This window comes from Vigna radiata, chromosome 9 (genome assembly GCF_000741045.1).
Source record: "Vigna radiata var. radiata cultivar VC1973A chromosome 9, Vradiata_ver6, whole genome shotgun sequence".
NCBI classification, from domain to species: Eukaryota; Viridiplantae; Streptophyta; class Magnoliopsida; order Fabales; family Fabaceae; genus Vigna; species Vigna radiata.
Window position 1 is genome coordinate 2,102,076 of NC_028359.1, and position 20,476 is coordinate 2,122,551.

The 20,476-nt window shown below is 32.9% G+C and overlaps 2 protein-coding genes across 2 annotated transcripts; both read right to left on the reverse strand.

Annotated features, from left to right (window-relative positions):
• Positions 1–1,831: 1,831 nt before the first annotated feature.
• On the reverse strand, positions 1,832–6,399 carry LOC106773712 (seed linoleate 9S-lipoxygenase). Its single transcript, XM_014660455.2, has 9 exons — positions 6,054–6,399; positions 5,137–5,423; positions 4,797–5,031; positions 4,122–4,442; positions 3,946–4,031; positions 3,729–3,836; positions 3,285–3,592; positions 2,924–3,187; positions 1,832–2,738 (listed from the first exon to the last, which is right to left on the reverse strand). The coding sequence occupies exons 1-9, from the start codon at positions 6,295–6,297 to the stop codon at positions 1,985–1,987; spliced, it is 2,607 nt and encodes an 868-aa protein (XP_014515941.1). The 5' UTR covers positions 6,298–6,399; the 3' UTR covers positions 1,832–1,984.
• Positions 6,400–7,095: 696 nt separating this feature from the next.
• On the reverse strand, positions 7,096–19,940 carry LOC106773082. The gene is made up of 18 exons (XM_022786280.1): positions 19,655–19,940; positions 19,171–19,457; positions 18,775–19,015; positions 17,971–18,291; positions 17,748–17,833; positions 17,542–17,649; positions 16,922–17,229; positions 16,557–16,820; positions 15,650–16,400; positions 11,325–11,595; positions 10,515–10,798; positions 10,165–10,399; positions 9,694–10,014; positions 9,512–9,597; positions 9,322–9,429; positions 8,786–9,093; positions 8,428–8,691; positions 7,096–8,114 (listed from the first exon to the last, which is right to left on the reverse strand). Exons 1-18 carry the CDS (start codon positions 19,884–19,886, stop codon positions 7,361–7,363), a joined length of 5,229 nt encoding a protein of 1,742 aa, XP_022642001.1. The 5' UTR covers positions 19,887–19,940; the 3' UTR covers positions 7,096–7,360.
• Between the last annotated feature and the right edge of the window lie 536 nt (positions 19,941–20,476).

Genomic DNA, 20,476 nt, shown 5'->3' on the forward strand with positions numbered 1-20,476 from the left:
AAGTGAGTTTTGAANAATAACCACTTCATGGGTCCGATATCTGATATTGCAGTAGATAAAGTGAGTTTTGAAAGNAATGATTTTTAACGGAGATGACTTGATTGACACAAATTTTTTTTATATGAGGACGAAATTGACATTTTTCTAAAAAAAAGACGAATTTGACACAGTTCAACCAACCTGAGAACAAAAGAAGCAGTTAAACCTATCATCTATATCTTTATAACGTAGAAGACAAATAGAACATATTAAAATAGTAATTACTTTATCATCCCTACCACGTGTTCGTATGGTTTGAACATTAAATATTAAAGAAATGGTAATAATTTATGCTTTTAATTGAAAGAAAGCGAAGGTAGAAGTTGTAGCTGTCATTAATTAATTGATTAATTAATTAATTAATTAATATTGTCTAATCTTCAAAAGCAAGAATACAAAATATATTATAATTTGCACGCTGGTCACGAGTTGATGAAACAATTGAAACTCCTTTCTCCTAATTGGCTTTAACCATGAAAAATAACACATTTTTGTCATTATATGAATGCAATAAATAGGGTTAAAGTAACACATGTTTCAGGCAGATTAAAGTGCTTTCATATCTTATTAAAACCATAAACTTTATATCACAAAGTCAGATTTACAATATATAATGAAGTTTAGACTCAAGAAAAGAGTTGTAATACTTAAAAGTGACGACATACTAGAAAATTTTATTTAATATATAATTGAATATATTAATTATAACATTTTATACTTATTTTTAAAGATTTAACTAATTATAATTATAGCAATTTTTTTTATAATAACAATGATCAATGATGGTGATGATAAATAAACAAAAAAACATTTTTTTCATTTATTTTTTTATTAAATTATTTGTATTTGTATTTTTCTTTTGATTTATTTCTTTCCATTTAAACCAATTATTTTTCCATTTCCCATTTGATAGTATTTTAGATTTTTATAATAATAATTTAAGTAATCATTTATTTTAGTGACAATGCATAGTGACCAAAATAAACCAAGAGAAATTTTTTAGGATTGATTTATGTAATTTTTCTTAAATAACTAAAAAAGAATTATATTTTTTCTATTGGTTATAACTTTTACAGATATATATTTTAAGAACTAATAAAAAATTGTATCCAATTGAGGAATTAAAAAGTATATTTGTCTTCATATAAGTAGGTATACTTCTCCTAAATGAAAATTAAAAATAAATTAGCATATATTTCTTATAAAACCAACTTCTATGATTTTAAATATCTAATTTTTTCTATCACATTCAATAATTTCATATATTATTTAAAAGTTGATATTTAAATATTTTTCCATCATCACATAATTACAAACTTGCAGACAATATCTATATAACATATTTTAATAGAAAAATATTATTTGACAAGTAAAAAATTTTAAATTTTTATGAACATTTTATCTTATTACTCAATGTCAAATGAATTTAAAAATATATTATGATATCATTACTCCTTTTAAAACTATGATAATATGTTGAATTACGTGATCATGTCATTAAACGGAGTTGGATTCTTTAATAAATTATAAATTAACACTTTTGTGTATTCTTAAAATTGAAACTCTTTAATAATCTTTCAATCTCTAGACAAAATCTTTAAAGACCTATATATTTCGTATAACATGATTTCGTTGATAACACTGTCAAATTATGTTAGCATATTATTAAATTTGTAAGCCAACACAAGTGTAAGATGTTAACTTTATGCATGCATGAGTTTTGGTTCTCGTAAAACTAATGAACGGAAACAACTTGTACAACTTTGGTGGTAAACATAAAGAACTAAATAAGTGATATTGAAAAAACTCCTTATTTATTATATGCAAACCGAGAGCATGCAAATACAAAAGTGCAAACATACATGCTATAGTTACACACAGGATAGCATATACCTTAATTATTCAGAAGTACAATGATAAAGAGAAGGAAAACCACACAGTCTTTTTAGATAGAGATACTGTTGGGAATGCCTCTGAAAGTTAACCCTTCCTCACTTGAACGATGGAGCAATGTGTATGGCAGTTGAACTGGTCCATGTCGGTTTCTCAGACTTGGATCACTGTTCCTTGCATTGATTTTGCTCTCAATTTCAGTGAGTTTGCTTCCAAACCTTTGGAAAGCTTCTAATGCCTTGTTATCAGTTGTCCAGTTTGGAGTATCCCTTTGTCCAAGGTAGATCTCATCAGAAGCATGCCTTGATAATATCTCTATCACTGAAAGGTCAACGAGGGTCTCGTACTTTGGTGTGATTGTTTTCAGATAAGCCTTTTGATAATCGGCCACCATCTCATCATATTCTGGAGTTCCTGGTTCAGGGATAAACCTTCTGCTTAGAGTTGGACGGTTCAGGATATAGCCTCCATAAGGATACTGTCCAAAGTTAACAGCTGAATGAAGAGCAGAAGCTGTCCATATTATAATAGAGCAAGATTGTATGAGATCTTCAATGCTCTTCAGTTTAGGCCACCACGGTTTATCTTTTAGGTCTGCATGACCCTTCTCCACAACTTCCTTCCACCATGCTTGGAGTTCAGTATCTTGTTGAATTGCCACATCTGTTGGGTAATACAAGGACACATACTCTTTCACCCATGACTTTATAGCATCCCAAATTTCAAGTCCATCAACAGCATAAGGGTAGTCCTCTATCACAAGACGAAGGCCATGAGGAGCAGAAGGATCTTCAGTAGCCAACCCTCTGAATCAAGTAACAGTAAAATGTTATTACAAATTCAATAAGCCTCTCTCCATTTCTTCCACCATCAAACACAAAAACTTGTTTTTGTAGTTCCAAAGCTAGAAAACTTAATGTTTTCATTAATAGATAGATAGATAAAAACAATAGTTTAAAGGAATGGTTGGCTTTTACTATATATAAAATACCTCTTGATAAGATCTGCTGGTAAAGCTTGGTCAGTAAAAACCCAGTTCTTGTAAACTGCTGAAGACATCTCAATAGAGTACTTTCCGGGCAAAAATGATTGCTCTATAATTCCACCTGCATTAATCAAAGATTGCCTAGCAAGTCCATTGATATTAATGGTATCACGATAGTGAGGATAGAGAAGTTTATAAATGGGGTGAAGCACACTGAGTTGTCTGTTTGTTGCTATGGCAAAAGGCTCCATCACTGCATGAGTATTTAACCTGCAACACCATAAAGAAAAAGAAAAAAACTTATCAATAATAAATTCATTTACGCATACATTACATATGTGCTAAATATTGCCAAAGAAGTTCTTACCAATGACTCATGAGCTGATGATAACCAGAGTCATTCACAACTACATGAGCCTTGGCCAATAGCCAAATTGTGCTGTCAACACCATCAATTGCAGGCAACACAACTTTGCTCACAGGACCCAAATTATCTCCACCTGGATGTGGCTTGCTTAATTCGATAGCAAGTGGCTTCAAAGTGCCATCATCTTTCAAGAAGAAGATTGTTCTGGTGGCGTAAGCTCTTGCAACAGGTAGGCTGTTTATCCTCGTCAAATACGGAAAGAATGCATCTTGATAATCTAATATGAATAATCTCTTTGCGCTAAGTGCCTGTGTTCCAGAGTTTAATTTCAGTGATCTTTCTTTCATAACTTCAAATTACAAATCTAATATGGCTTCAAGTGCTTATACTAAAAAGAAATTATAAAAGAATATGTAACAAAAGTTATGCTAAGTACAAAATTACCTCATCTACTGTGACCCCATCCGTGTTAATCTCCAACTGTTCTCTTGTTATGGTACTGGTTTGATCACCATAGAGAGAGGGATCAAGAGAACTTTTTGGTGGGAATTCCTGCCATTATTAAAAGATGTCACAAATAACAAGAGAAACACATTAACATCTTAACTTTGTCATCAAAGTTGACCGTTTTAGAGACTTAATATCAAGAGTATAGACATACCTGAAGAAGACGAAATACATTTGGATTGACACCAGCAATCACTTCTCTTGCAAACTCTTCATCTGTGTTCCATTCAGACCTTTTAACTGCAGAAATTAAAAAGGAAAAAGTTGAGTAACCAAGTTAATAATTCAATTAAAAAATGCTAATATATTGAAGTTGTTTTGATGAAGTACCTTGGATAACATGAGGCAATGGAAATTGAAGGACATTTTCACCATCACTGCGGAAGAGTTCCTTGAGGGCAGGTACAGGGCTAATTTGGCTCAAAAAATCTGTTGGCAGCTTAATTCCACCCTCATAGAGACTACGCACATCATCGAAGTTCTTAAACTCACTTGATGTGATCCTTAAGTCAAAAATTGCAGATTTTAACAGGGGCAACACGTCCTGAGATAAAGATTTTATTCCATACATGATGAAATCTGATGACTTCAAGTGACCAAAATTTTCATCTCTTGGAACATAAATCGCGCCTGGTTTCTCACTGTTGGGATCTGTTATAAACCAACCAAATACAGCATTAAATCCTTGTTTTTCAATCATATATATTATCAAATTTTACAACTTTTTTCACTTATATAGCCTATATATTCACGTTGACCTCTCTACATTGTTTGCTGCTGTGCAAAACATTACCAAATCTGGAAGTATTTCTAGGATCATTTCAAGTTCTTTCAGTATAGTGTATTTAGAAAGAAAACATGTTAAAAATTCTTGGATGGGTTAAACAACTTCACCATAGTTATACCATTGAAACTATATGCTCATATAATATATATATTAATTTTATATCATGATCAATGTCAGAAACAAAATAATTGAATATAATTAAACAGAAAAAGTCTAACCTGTCCTGGTTCGGTCTCTACCAGTTCTAACCCTGCGAGGGTAAGGATAGATGATAGATCCTCCAAGGATTGGGCGAGGATCACCACCATCTGGGTTTCCAAGGTCATTGTACACGTCATAGTCATAGATTCTATCTTGTTCCTGGCGTTTACCAGTTCCATCTCCTCTAAGAGTCTCCAATTCTTCTTGTCTGTATTTGAGAAGTGGAGCTGGTGTTGCACTTGGAAGATATGTCTGAAATATATTCATGAATTAGTTTTCTGACCACTAATAGAATGAAAACAAAAACGATCAGGACTTGGAAAATAAAATCTGGGCATAAAAAAAATAGAAGCTTACATCATTCACAAAGAAAATACGATCTTTCTGGTATTTGTTGAAGTTGTAAATCCAGGAGTTACAAACAAAGTGAATGGTTCCATGGTTTGGAATGTCCTCAAGAAGAACACTGACGAGGAAAAACTCATCAGTTGTATAGTTTTGGATGTAAAATGCCCCTGGAATTCCAAATTTAGCATCCCAATCAAAGGAAACACGGAATGCTAGCTGCTGAGCTCCCAACGTTGGAAAGGTCGGAAGATGTTTTTCCACAAATGCTTTGCTTCCAACTTTTCCTTTTCCACTAGCTGCAAACAAACATACAGATAAAATTGAAATAATAATAACAAACTAAAGATGAGTATTTTAGATTACGATTGAACAATAATGTTAAAAAAAGGTGATGCTTTGCATGAATATTTCACACAAATAATTCACGAATACATAGCTGTCTCTGAAATAAACAAAAAAACTACGTTAGCCACTTGCAAGATATACGTATGTCGGAATATAAAACCGTGAATTAGTTCTTACAATGAAGTTTGTCTCTCTTTCATCTTTTTGCATCACTGTAAAGTTAACTTCACCATTCAAGTTTACTAAAAGAGTTTTTAACTTATCCAATAAAAACATATGATCAAACTTATAATAATAGTATAAGTGTACGACAATTATTTAATTAAACTTCATATTCAATCTAAACAATGACTCGTTGCATTATTGAGATTCAGTCCAGAAACGACAAAACAATATAGTATTTTAAGAGTGGCTATAGAGCTGGATGAGATATGTTCATACATCAGAGATATTAATTAATAAGAGTTTCATTTAGGTACTGCAATTTTAGTATAATAACAATTAATTAGCAACCAGTTGAAGTCTAATCTGTGAAATAATTTATGACAGAAAATAGTGTGGCTGGTAAGATGAGAACAAACCATCAGCTTGAGTAGCACTGATCAACTGCAAGGAAATATTTTTGCCTGCGAAGGCAGTTGCAGCATCAACCAAACTACCAGCTACGTTAACGACAGTGCCAAGGATATCTTTGGTAGTTTCAATAACACCGTCTTTACCAATGGAAGTTAAAGCGTTGAAGTCCAACACGTTCTTGGGCATCAACACCACAGTGCCCTTTATCTTCTGACCATTGTCAAAGAGGCCACCTATGAGACGTGACATCTTAATTTGCTACTGTATCAGCACTGTATAGTGTTGTTATTCTTTCTGCAGAGGAAGAAGGAGAGAAGATTGAAGCTTAGTTGTGTGTTGTGAAGAGGCAAAGAAATGCTATTTATAGAGAGGACGTGAGAAGAGAGAAGCATAGCTCCATTACAGTGAGGTTTGCAGGCTGATTTTTCTATGGCCACCAACTCCATATGCAACACGTTATCCACATTTCATTGCATATTTTTTTTCTTCCTTCTTATGTATTCAAATTTAATATTCTTGATGCCATTCAATTGATTTTCTTATTACAATCTTTTTGTTTGAGTTTTGGACGTTCCTAGCTGTCCTTTTCTTTTTATTATGCAAATGATCTATTACAATCAAGAGTAGAAAAAAGAATGGTTTATTTCAAGAAAGAAAATCGTGTGATCGTTATTTATACTTTTTTAAACTGTCCTCTGATATAAACAAATATTTTTACAATTACAATACTTATTCTTTTGGGATTGGAAGCCATGTTGTATATGTGAAAAATACTGAACTTTTATTACTTTTTAGATGAGAATTCCGTATTGAAAAAAAAGATAATCTTGAAAATTATATTTGTTATACAAGTAACCCATCTAGAATGTGTATGGTGTTTGCTCTTAATTATTGCACATGTTAGCATATTTATTATTGTAAGTGTGTTGTTTTGTGATTTTTATATTATTAGAAAAATTTGTACACTTTGTTTTTTTTATCTTTTGTTTGTGATGAGTGATTGGAAGAACATGGTTCTTTGAGAATAAGTCTCAACCAAAAATTACATAATTGAAAGACTTGGCTCTCTACAAAGATGGTGGTAAAGAAAGTCTCTTTTGATTTTAGTACAAAGAACTAATTGAAACTTCTCAACTTTATTACTGATAAACATAAGATGAACTAGATAGGAAATGACAGTGAAAACAAACTTATAACATACTCAAATTGAACGAGAGCAGCATACTGCATACACACTGAGACAACGATTTCACACAGACTTTTGTTGTTTCTTACTCAAAAGCATAATATGGATAAGGAAAACACATCCGTTTCAGATAGAGATACTGTTTGGAATTCCTCTGAAAGTCATTCCTTCCTCACTTGAACGAAGGAGTAAGGTGTATGGCAACTGAACTGGCCCATGACGGCTTCTCAGACTTGGATCATTGTTCCTTGCTGTGATCTTTCCTTCAATTTCTGTCAGTTTGCTTCCAAACTTTTTGAAAGCTTCTAGTGCCTTTGAATCAGTTGTCCAATATGGACTATCTCTCTCCCCAAGATAGATCTCATCAGAGGCATGCCTTGACAATATCTCTAACACTGAAATGTCAACAAGGCTCTCGAACTTAGGTGTGATTGTGTTCAAATACGCCTTTTGAGGATTCTTCACCATCTCATCATATTCTTTGGTTCCTGGTTCAGGGATAAATCTTCTAGTCAGAGTTGGACGGTTCACGATGTAACCTCCATAAGGATATTGTCCATAATTAACAGCTGCATGAAGAGCAGAAGCTGTCCATATGATGATAGAGCAAGATTTAATGAGATCTTCAGTCGTATGCATTTTAGGCCACCAAGGCTTATCTTTTAAGTCACCATGACCCTTTTCCACAACTTCCTTCCACCATGCTTGTAGTTCAGTATCTTGTTTTATTGCTTCATCTGTTGGGTAATACAAGGAGACATAATCTTGGACCCATGCCTTAATAGCATCCCATATTTCAAGTCCATCAACAGCATAAGGGTAGTCCTTTATCAGAAGACGAAGGCCATGAGGAGCAGAGGGGTCTTCAACTGCTAATCCCCTGAGTCAAGCAACAATATAACATCTTATTGACAAATTCAACTAGCCTCACTCCGTTTCTATTATCATTAAGGGAAATTTTTTGTTTTCATAGTTCCATAACTGAAATAATTCATGTTTCTATTGACAAACACATATTTAAAAGGTGATAATTAATAGTTCATGCAATCACAAAGTCATCTAATCACCCGTGACAGCAAAGCTTCTCTCTTACATTAACAATACGTAAAAATTAAACCCTATCTTGAATTACTAATTAGTAAATAAAACTTCATATATCTTTATTTTAGTGAAGTATATTTTATGAATATCACCTCTTGACAAGATCAGCTGGTAATGCTTGGTCAGTAAAAACCCAATTCTTGTAAACAGTTGAGGAAATCTCCATAGAGTACTTTCCAGGCAAAAATGCTTGCTCAATAAAACCATCTGCATTGATCAGGGATTGCCTAGCAAGACCGTTGATATTTATGGTATCACGGTAGTGAGGATAAAGAAGTTTATAAATGGGGTGAAGCACACTGAGATTCCTGTTTGTTGCTATGGCAAATGGCTCTACCACAGCATGAGTATTTAACCTGTTAACCCAAGAAGAAAAATATCAGCAATAAATTCATATGCACATACACTATACAGTACACATGGACTAAATATTGCAAAGGAAGTTCTCACCAATGACTTATGAGCTGATGATAGCCACAATCATTCACAACTACATGAGCTTTGGCCAACAGCCAAATTGTACTTTCAACACCTTCTGTTGCAGGCAGCACGACTTTACTCACGGCACCTAAGTTGTCTCCACCAGGATGTGTCTTGCTTAATTCGATAACAAGAGGCTTTAAAGATCCATCATCTTTCAAGAATAGGATTGTCCTTGTGGCATAAGCTTTTGATGTTGGTAGGTTGTTTATCCTCGTCAAATAAGGGATGAATGCATCATGGTGATCTAGTATGAATAATCTGTCTTTACCAAGTGCCTGTTCCAGAAATTTTTATTTCAGTGACTCAATTTCTTAACTTCAATTTACAAATCCAAGTAGAGCAATTAAATATTGACTCTTTTACATGTTAATCGAGTGTATTTTGTTTTTAATTTGCATCAGAAGGATTACTGAAAAGGAAATTATAAGAGAATTTAGCAAAAGTCATGCCAGATAGAAGTCGAATGATGATGTTTTTTTATTGTGAAAAATGCATATCATTACCTCTTCTACTGTGACCCCATCCATGTTAATCTCCAACTGTTCTTTTGTTATGGTACTAGTTTGATCACCATAGATTGTGGGATCAAGTGAGCTTTTTGGTGGAAATTCCTGCCATTAGTAAACAATGATGTGAGGAAGGATGACAGATATACGTATATAATGAATTTAATAACAAAACATTTGAACTTACTTGCAGACGACGAATTACATTTGGATTTACACCAGCAATGGTCTCTCTTGCAAATTCTTCATCAGTCATCCATGCTGACTTGCTAACTGTCCAAAGCATAAAATATGTACTTGTCAAATTATCAATTCAACAAACGCTAACATGATTAAGTTGTTTTGATCAAGATGTATAATCGAAGGTACCTCTGATTACATGAGGTGGTGGAAATTGAAGGACATTTTCACCGTCAGTACGGAAGATTTCCTTGAGGGCTGGTAAGGGACTGATTTGGCTGAGTATATCTGTTGGCAGCTTAAGTCCACCCTCATAGAGACTACGCACATCATCGAAGCTATCAAACTCACTTGATGTAACCCTCAAGTCAAAAATTGCAGATTTTAACAAAGGAAACACATTCTGAGATAGGGATTTGAGTCCATATATAAGAAAATCCGATGACTTCAAGTGACCGAAATTCTCATCTCTTGGGACATAAATCTCACCCGGTTTCTCACTGTTGGGGTCTGTTACAAAATAACCCAGAGTGAAAGAATTATCAACAAACGCATAAATTTGTATACCAAGATCAACATAATAATAAAGTTTACATCTTTATCCACCAATGAAACCATATATGCCCTTGTGTTTAGTTTCACTATAAAGAAAAATCTTACCTTTTTTGGTCTTGTCTCTACCAGATCTAACCCTGCGAGGGTATGGATAGTTGCTAGAGCCTCCAAGGATTGGGCGAGGCTCACCACCATCTGGGTTTCCAATGTCATTATACACGTCATAGTCATAGATTCTATCTTCTTCCTTGCGTTTTCCAGTTCCATCTCCTCTAAGAGTCTCCAATTCTTCTTGTCTGTACTTCAGCAATGGAGCTGGTGTTGCACTTGGAACATATGTCTGTCATATATTTCACCAATTTTGTCATTCAAAGAATTACAAACAAAACCCATTTGTCTTTGTTTGAAAAATTAGTTGGGTGAACTTTTGTACACATTAGAAAAGCAGAACTTACATTGTTGACAAAGAAAATACGATCTTTTTTGTATTTTTTGAAGTTATAAACCCAGGAGTTACAGACAAAGTGAATGCTTCCATGGTTTGGAATGTCTTCAAGAGTCACACTAACAAGGAAAAACTCATCAGTCTTGAAGTTTTTTATGTAAAATGCTCCTGGAATTCCAAAGTCGGAATCCCATTCAAAATAAATACTGAATGCCTCTTGTCTTGCTCCCAAAGTGGGTAGTGTTGGAAGATGACTGTTCAGATATGTTTCCTCTCCAACTTTCCCTTTCCCACCTACATAGTTAAACTCCATAAATAGTTAAAAAAACAAGGGCACGTCACCCAACAATAATTTCAAATGCTATATATGTATTTTTTTAAATATAAATATATATTCAATTTATAATATGTTTATACAATATAAATACAAAAAAAAAATATTATCTTATATCTATTTACGTGTAAATGTAAATAATTAAAGAATTTTTTTTGAATAATGATTTATGAAATGTACTATTGTCACAAATAAATAATTTTATATGTACAAAGAATATTATTAAATGTTAATTAAATATTGAATAAGATTAAAATTAATAATCTTATTATTCTCAAAATTATTACAACCATAATATTATATAGATTTTTCTTTCATAACTTTTTTATTTTACTTTTCCTCTTTTGTCCTGTTTTTATGCAGTGAGGTAATTATTTGACTTATATTTATTACATTAGTTATTTTCTATAATTACACCTGTTTGATGGTAGTTCTGTTTTATTGTGTTAATAATAATTTGAAGAAATGAAAAGAGATTGAACGAACCATGAGTCTGAGTAGCACTGATCAACTGCATGGAAACGTTACGCCCTAAGAAGGCGGTGGCAGCGTCGATTACTCCGCCGGCTACATTGGCGACGCCGCCCAAGATACCGCCGACGGCGCCAACAGCGCCGCCGACAACGCCGCCAATACTGTTAGGAACGGAGACGGAGGAGATGGCGTTGAAGTCCAAGACATTCTTGGGCATCAACACCACAGTCCCCTTTATCTTCTGTGTCCTTTTGCCGATCCCAAACATTTTTCCTCCTTCTGTTTACACACACTCAACACTATTGTTCTTATCCTTTTCAGAAGAAGAAGAAGAAGCTTGTGTGGTGAAACACTGCATAGAAGGTACTTATAGTGGCAGAATTCATGGCATACCTACCTGCATATCTAACACGTGCTATATAACATTGCATAATGATGTTCCAGTCCAATCAAACTCCACAAATTTCAACATTGAGTAAGAAAAAATGATTCAAAAGTTTATATATATACAAATACCTCTAATAAAAAAAATATTTTGAATAACTATAAAAAACATAAATATCTCCAATAAAAAAAGGTTAAATATCTTTTTTTTCCCATTGGTTAAGAATATTCAAATTGGTCCTCATTTTATTTTTCTGTTCACTATAGTCCTAAAGAACGTAATATTATGTTCAATTTAGTCATTTTTATGTTCCATGTAGTCCTAAAGAACGTAATTTGTGTTCAATTTAGTCCTTGTTTGTAGTTCACGGAATTTGTAAAAAGGATTAAATTGAACACAAATTACATTCTTTAGGACTACATTGAACAGAAAAAAGACTAAATTGAACATAATTACGTTTTTTAGGACTATATTGAACAGAAAAATAAAATGGAGACCATTTTGAATATTTGTAACCAAAACTAGGACCAAAAAATGTATTTTACCTAAAAAAAAAGTATCTTGAATAAGTATAAAAAACAAATCAGTAAAAACTTAATCCAAAATGGATAATATTTTTTGATGTATAGAGATCTATGTGTGTCCAACCTACCTACAATGACGATAGAACAATCATTTACATTCATTTTACATATTATAAAATAATTTAAAAAAGTAAACTTTTTGTAATTTTTTTTAAATAAAAAATAAAAAGTAAGAAAACATTATACTATCATTTCTCTTCATTGTTTTGTCAATTTCTTAGGATCAACATTATCCACTCATATCTCTTCTGTGTTCTGGTTTGTTATATTAATTAGTGGTCGTAAAAATTATTTCAAATATTTCATAATACAGAGAATTTTTGTAATACAGGCAGATTTTTTTCTTAATATTTCATAATTTATTTATATTAGCCATAGAATGGTCCAGTTCTACTTTTCATGCTTTTGTTTTTATATCATTGGACCACCTGCGTATGCTTATTCGTTCGCCTTGTGGATGAGATATGCATTAAATCTATTAATGATTGATTTTATATCATTGCCTTTTCTCTTCTATCTTTCTAAGATTTAGGAGTTAATTTTTATCATCTTATTGATCAAGGTATTAGTGAGACTACGACAAAGTGAAAATGAATTCTGACTCTTAAAAAAATTCAATTAAACTAAGATTTTATTTTCCCTCTACTTAAAAAAAATTGATAAACTACATTTGTATGTGAAAGTAAAATAAATTTGTACATTAAAGTTTAATGTTTCAATAGGAAATTTAACATTGTGGGGTTTTGATTGAGATCGAAGACATACATTCCTTTTGAAATTCTTCTTGGAACTTGAAATAATAGAGTGAGAATCATCAAATTGATTTATGTTAGTTATAATATAGAGTATATGTAATATATTTGTTCTTTTATACATTTGAAATTGGGTTGGACAATTATATTTATTTTTGTTCCATCGATTTATGTTTAGATTATGATTAGATATTGTTGAATTTATATATTGGGTTTTGAATGGTAATTTTGAGCTGAAATGATTCAAATATAAAATTGATGTAATAAATAGGTTGGTGTGTTTTGATTAAGAGTGTCAAATGGATTGATTTACCAATGCACTAAAAGTAAATTAGTTTAAGTCAACAATTTTATAATATGACTTAATTCTCATAAATTGATTAATGAATTTACTCACTTAAAAATATTTTATATATTTTTAATTTATTTTATATATATATATATATGCTAGAAATAGGATCGTCCAATTCTCCTTTTTCGTGGCTTGTTTTCATATCATTGGACTATATATAGGAGATGCAATAAATCACTGAATAATTGGTTTGAAATTTTTTTGAAGGGTTCAGAATTTATTTTTATATTTAAAATTGAAAAAAAAAATATCATTCGTAGCTTCTTAATATCTCCATAAATTAATATTATTAATTCTCTCAAAAGATACAGGAATTTAATTAGGGGAACGTGGAATTATGGACTTACGGGTGTCAATTCGTTAATATATCGTAAATCTTAACTCATTTAAATAAGTCTCTTTTGAGGATTTTAAGCAACGGGATAAAGAAAACTTTCAAGTTTAGAAAGTCTCTCTTTCAAATAGATTATGGTTAGGACTAAAATATGTTTGGTGCAATGAAAAATTTAATTAAATACGCCAGTTGCAATTTGTTGGAATTTGAACCATGTTTCCAAGACTAATGCCGGGTGGTTTAGATTGAAAATTTAGATGAGTGGATTTAGTTTTGAGGTTTATATGAGTTGATCGAGTTTGAAGGTTATGGACTAGTTAAGGTTAATTCAAATCAAAAGTTAAAATAAACTAGTTTGGGTGGTTGATTGAACCAAGTTAATAATCGAGATGGGTCAATCAAGTTGAAGGTTGTGATGAGTCAATCTAGATTGAAGGTTGAGACGAACTGACATGTATTGGAAGTCAAGACACACTATGATCGCTTGACAACAACTAAAATTTTATCAAATTCAACAAATTTGGTTGAACTTGGCCCAATCTTCCTTGACCAAAATTTGACCATATTTGACAAAGTCGAGCCAAGCTGAAATTTGTCTAAATTTGACTTATTTAGACCTTGTTGAAATACACCCAAATTTAATAGTATTGACTTGGTCAAAATTTGGCCGAATTCGACCAAGACGATTATGACCAAAATTTAGTTGAATTCGGTCGAGTTGGTCCAAGCCAAAATTAGGTCAAAATTGATCGAGATTACCTAGGTTGACATTTTTTTGAATTTTATATAATTGACCATGATCGTAATTTGGCTAAATTCGACTAAGTCGTCCCGATCGAAATTTCGTCATGTTAACCTTAGCATAATTTTGTCCGAATTTGACTCAATCAGTTTTGTTCGAATTCTATGGAATCAACCACAACTAAATTTTGGTCGAATTCAACTGAGTCAACCATAATTGGGATAAGGTCAAGTCGGTAACAATAAATAGCGAATTCCAACCACATATGGTCATTTACAAAAACGAAGCTGATGACACTAAAGAAAAACTTAAACAAAGACGATCAGATTCGTTTAAAGTATTCAAAAAAAGGGGTGGAAAGCAGATAGAAGGTGCGATGCAAGAGTCTGCAAAATCAAATATGAGTAAAAGTGGGTGTATGGATGGGTGGAGTTAATTATAAGAGAGAAAAAGTTTTTTACCCTTATCAGAAAGGTACTTTTCTTAATTTAGAATTTGGAGGTGTAGAAAGAAAAGTTGAAGGTACAAGGAGAAGCATCCGTGGAGAGATAGCATGTAATCTGTAACCCAACTTTAGAAAACTAAATTGAAAAACGGATAGCCCAAAAGAAAAACGGGCTTAACGAGAGTGTTATCATTATATATTATTATTATTTTAATATGAATTTCTTAAACATATTTAGTCAATTTTTTATTTAGTTATAAATTAGCATTTTAGTTTGTGCAAGGAAGATAAATGTTTTATCATATATAACAAAAAGTACGATATATATATATATATATATATATATATATATATATATATATATATATATCCATCAAATATCTTACTTAAACAAGTTTTATATTTTATATTGCTTTAACATCATTTCAAGAAATAAATTTATGTTTAACTATTGAGAGACGATAAGGACATTTGTGAAATGTTGTTGGTCATTAGTATACTTTTCAGAACTAGAAGACTTGTTGCATCGATTTATCTGTTTTATATACACAATGATTGCACCAAATCTATCACATTATTTTCTGATTAATGTTTAAAACAAAAAACACTGTTATTTTCTTGGTCAATCAAAGCACACAGTTCCAAACAGAGAATTACAAGCATAATAAAAAACACAACAGCATGATCATTTGTGTTATGACAAAGTGGATACATAATCATGGTATTCAACCACACGTTGTCTAGATAGAGATACTGTTAGGGATTCCTCTGAAAGTCAACCCTTCCTCGCTTGAAGGAATGAGCAATGTGTATGGAAGTTCAACTGGTCCACATCGGTTTTTCAAGGCTGAATCGGTGTTCCTTGCTGTGATTTTTGCTTCAATCTCTGTCAACTTGCTTCCAAACCTTTTGAACGCTTCCAATGCCTTAGAATCAGATGTCCAATTTGGATGATCTCTCTTGCCAAGGTAGATCTCATCAGAAGCATGCCTTGACAGTATTTCTATCACTGTCAGATCAATAATGGCCTCACGCTTAGGTGTAATTGTTCTCAAATATGCAGTGTGAGGACTCTTCAGCATCTCATCATATTCTTTGGTTCCTGGCTCAGGGATGAATCTTCTGCTTAAAGTTGGACGGTTCAGGATAAAACCTCCATAAGGATATTGTCCAAAATTAACAGCTGCATGAAGAGCTGAAGCAGTCCAAATGATAGTAGAACTTGATTGAATAAGCTCTTGACGAGTCTTCATTTTAGGCCACCATTGTTTATCTTTTAAGTCTGCATGACCCTTCTCTACAGCTTCCTTCCACCATGCTTGAAGTTCAGTATCTTGTTGAACTGCCACATCTGTAGGGTAATACAAGGACACATACTCTTCAACCCATATCTTAATAGCATCCCATATTTCAAGTCCATCAACAGCATAAGGGTAGTCCTTTATCACAAGACGAAGGCCATGAGGAGCAGAAGGATCTTCAGTAGCCAATCCTCTACATCAAGCAAAAAGAAAAAAAATGTTACTACCCTCTCAGTTTTTGCCATAATTAAAAGGGCACATTTTGTTTTTTAGTCCCAGTTCATTTTTCTATCATTAACCATATTATTATAGTTTAGTTTATGCAGTAATGTGTATTTAAGAAGAATACCTCTTGATGAGATCGGCTGGCAATGATTGTTCAGTGAAAACCCAATTCTTGTAAACGGCTGAAGACATCTCCATAGAATACTTTCCAGGCAAAAATGATTGTTCTATAATGCCATTTGCATTAATCAGGTTTTGTCTAGCAAGTGCATTGATATTAATGGTATCACGATAGTGAGGATAAAGAAGCTTATAAATGGGGTGAATCACACTGAGATTCCTGTTTGTTGCTATTGCAAATGGCTCCATCACTGCATGAGTATTTAACCTGCAACACCAAAAAGGAAGAAAAAGAAAAAAACTTATCAATAATAAATTCATATACGCATAAACTATATATGTGCTAAATATTGCTGAAGAAGTTCTTACCAATGACTCATGAGCTGATGATAACCAGAGTCATTTACAATTACATAAGCCTTGGCCAACAGCCAAATTGTGCTGTCAACACCATCAATCGCAGGTAACACAACTTTGCTCACAGGACCCAAATTATCTCCACTTGGATGTGGCTTGCTTAATTCGATAGCAAGTGGCTTCAAAGTGCCATCATCTTTCAAGAATAGGATCGTTCTTGTGGCATAAGCTTTTGCAGTAGGTAAACTGTTTATCCTCGTCAAATAAGGAATGAATGCATCTTGGTAATCTAATATGAACAATCTCTTAGCAGCAAGTGCCTGTGTTTCACAGAATTTAATTTCAATGATCACTTAGAATCACAAGGAATAGTTGTTTTATAATTCCAAATTAAACTAAGTAAAGAATATAAAAACCTAGTTGTTTTATATTTCTAACATATTAAATAGATTCAAATTGTTCTGTCAGCTGATGTACCTATCAGTTTCCACTTGACCAATATTATATGTTCCTCGAAAAGTAAGTAGTTGTTGGAAATAATGCAGTGGTCATTATTATATATGGCTATAGGTAATAAGTATTATCATATGGAGCTATGACACATGTGTGTGTGTATATATATATATCATTACCTCTTCCACTGTGACCCCACCCATGTTAATCTCCAACTTTTCTTTTGTTACAGTACTAGTTTGATCGCCATAGAGAGTGGGATCTAGCTGGCTTTTTGGAGGGAACTCCTGCAATTTTTAAAATGAAGAAATTGTCTATTAACAAGATAGTGGGGCAATAAAGCACCTAACATTCACTGATTAACATTGGAAAAATTTACACTTACTTGAAGACAACGAATGACATTTGGGTTTACACCAGCAATCATTTCCCTTGCAAATTCCTCGTCAGTCATCCATGCAGATTTATTCACTGCTCAAATCATAGATTATAGAATTCATTAACCTTTGTTTAGGTAATTTGGATTAATTATATATGTGATTAATTATGTTTTGATGAAAGTTTGGAAAATACTAAATTGTGTTGATTAGGATGTTGAATTAAGGTACCTCTGATAACATGAGGTGGTGGAAGCTGAAGGACATTTTCACCATCAGATCGGAAAAGTTCCTTGAAGACTGGTAAGGGACTAATGTCACTAAGTACACCTGTTGGTAGCTTAATTCCACCTTCATACAAATCACGCACTTCTTGAAAGCTATCAAACTCGTTCCATGTGAAATCTAAGTCTACAACGTTTTCGAGTGAAGGTAAGAGTGATTGAGACAAGGATTTTAAACTATATGAGAGGAAATCTGAGGACTTCAGATGACCGAATTTTTCATCTCTTGGTATGTAGAACTCTGCTGCAAGTTTCTCACTTTTAGGATCTGTCAGAGAATCGAACAGCAGAAATATCAGAAAACATTCACAACACTCAAAGATTGCATGCCCAAAAGAGCAAACATTCTTAATTTATAAAAATATAATAATGATATCTATATTTTCTTTCTTCCTTGTGATTTTGCTTTTTTACCATTTCTCCTTATGAATCAAATCAAATAAGGTATGCCTCATTGCTCATATTCATATAAAGTCAACTTTTCTCTCTTATCCCTTATCTCTTCTCTTATAAACTAAACAAACAAATCTCTTCCTCATTCCTGCTCTTTTCCAACTAGAATATTGTTTTCTCTTTCTCTCTTCTCACCAAGCACATTGTTTTCTACTGAAAAGTATCATTGTTATCCTTTTATTCGTTAAAGAACCACTGTTATTTTATCTATATAAAAATTCCCACCAAATACTTGGTCCCATGTGAGTTTCCTTATTAAAAGTGAAAACATGATAAAAGAAAAGCCAAAAAATCTCACCTTTCTTGGTGGGTTTTCTACCAGTTCTAACCCTACGAGGGTAGGGATGGGTGCTGGAGCCTCCAAGCACAGGACGAGCAAGACTTTTATCACTATCTGGGTTGCCCAAATCATTGTACACATCATAGTCATATATCCTTTCCCATTCCTTGCGTTCTCCCGTTCCATCTCCTCTTAAAACCTCCAACTCTTCTTTCCTGTACTTAACTAGTGGAGCTGGTGTTGCACTTGTAACATATGTCTGCAACATTTTTCATGAATCGTTTCAAAAATGACTGCAAAATATTGAGCTTAATCTTGCAAAAGTATTACTATCAAAACATTCAAAACAACTGGGTAGCTTTTTTGGCAAAGAAAATACGATCTTTTTTGTAGCTTTTGGATATTCAGACTTACATTGTTGGCAAAGAAAATACGATCCTTTTTGTAGCTTTTGAAGTTGTAGATCCACGAGTTGCAGACAAACTGAATGCTTCCGTGATTCGGAATGTCATCAAGAGTGACACTGACGAGGAAGAACTCATCATACATAAAGTTTCTGATGTAAAACGCTCCCGGAATTCCAAAATTAGCATCCCATTCAAAATTAACAGCGAATGCATCTCGTCTATCCCCAAACGTTGGTAACGTTGGAAGATGCTTCTCTAGATACGTTTCCTTGCCAACTTTACCGTTTCCACTTGCTACAAATAAAACCAAAAACATCAGTTTCTTTATCCAACAGGAATCTTAAAAAAATCATAGTTGCATAAATATTTATATAAAGCATTGAAAGAAGTGAAAAAAATGAAGAAAGTATCACGGCAACTTGTTTATATATGGACAAAAAGTCCCATTTATTTAAGCAAAAAATGGAAGAAAAAAAGGTAGAAGAACAAACCATCAGTGGAGGTAGCACTGATCAACTTGAAGGAGACATTACGGGATAAGATGGCAGTTGCAGAATCAACTACTTGTCCTGCTACGTCGCTCACGGCGCCGAATATACCAGAGACAAAACCACCAAGACCTCCGTTCTGCACTGCGTTTAAGTCGTTAGCATCCAACACATTCTTCGGCATCAACACCACAGTGCCCTTTATCTTCTGGCTTTTGTCGAACAGACCAAACATCTTTGCAAGTTCTTGTCGATGATGAGTTTTATCGTAGGTTGTGAATTATAAGGAAGCAAAGTGAGTTATTTATAGATGGAAAGAGATGAAACCTTGAAAAATTCTTTTACTGTCAAGTTGCCAACTTTGATTGATTATTATATGTATGGCTGCTAACTCCATGAGCGATATACTTATCAACTCGTTCTTAATGTGTTTTTTATTATATCATATATTGATATTATCCATGTTATTAAATTGTCTAATCTCATTTAACGTTTCTTATTGTGTCTTTCTGCACTCAAATGATTCATCTGAGGTCACAAAAATCTTAAAACTATAAATCAATGTGGCAGTCAATTATATCTTTTATTTGATAGAATGAAAATATAATTTTAAAACAGTTCTATTTGGATAAAAAATATCCATACAGCAGAAAGAAATTATAATACTCTGTATAGAGATTGCTTTCCAACACAAAATCTGAAGTGAAAAACCTTGAAATTAGAGGTACGGGAAGCACTATACTGTATATATTAATCACCTACGTACGCTGCTTAATTGTTTAATCTGGACAAAGTCACAACAGTATAATATTGTGTTTTGTATAT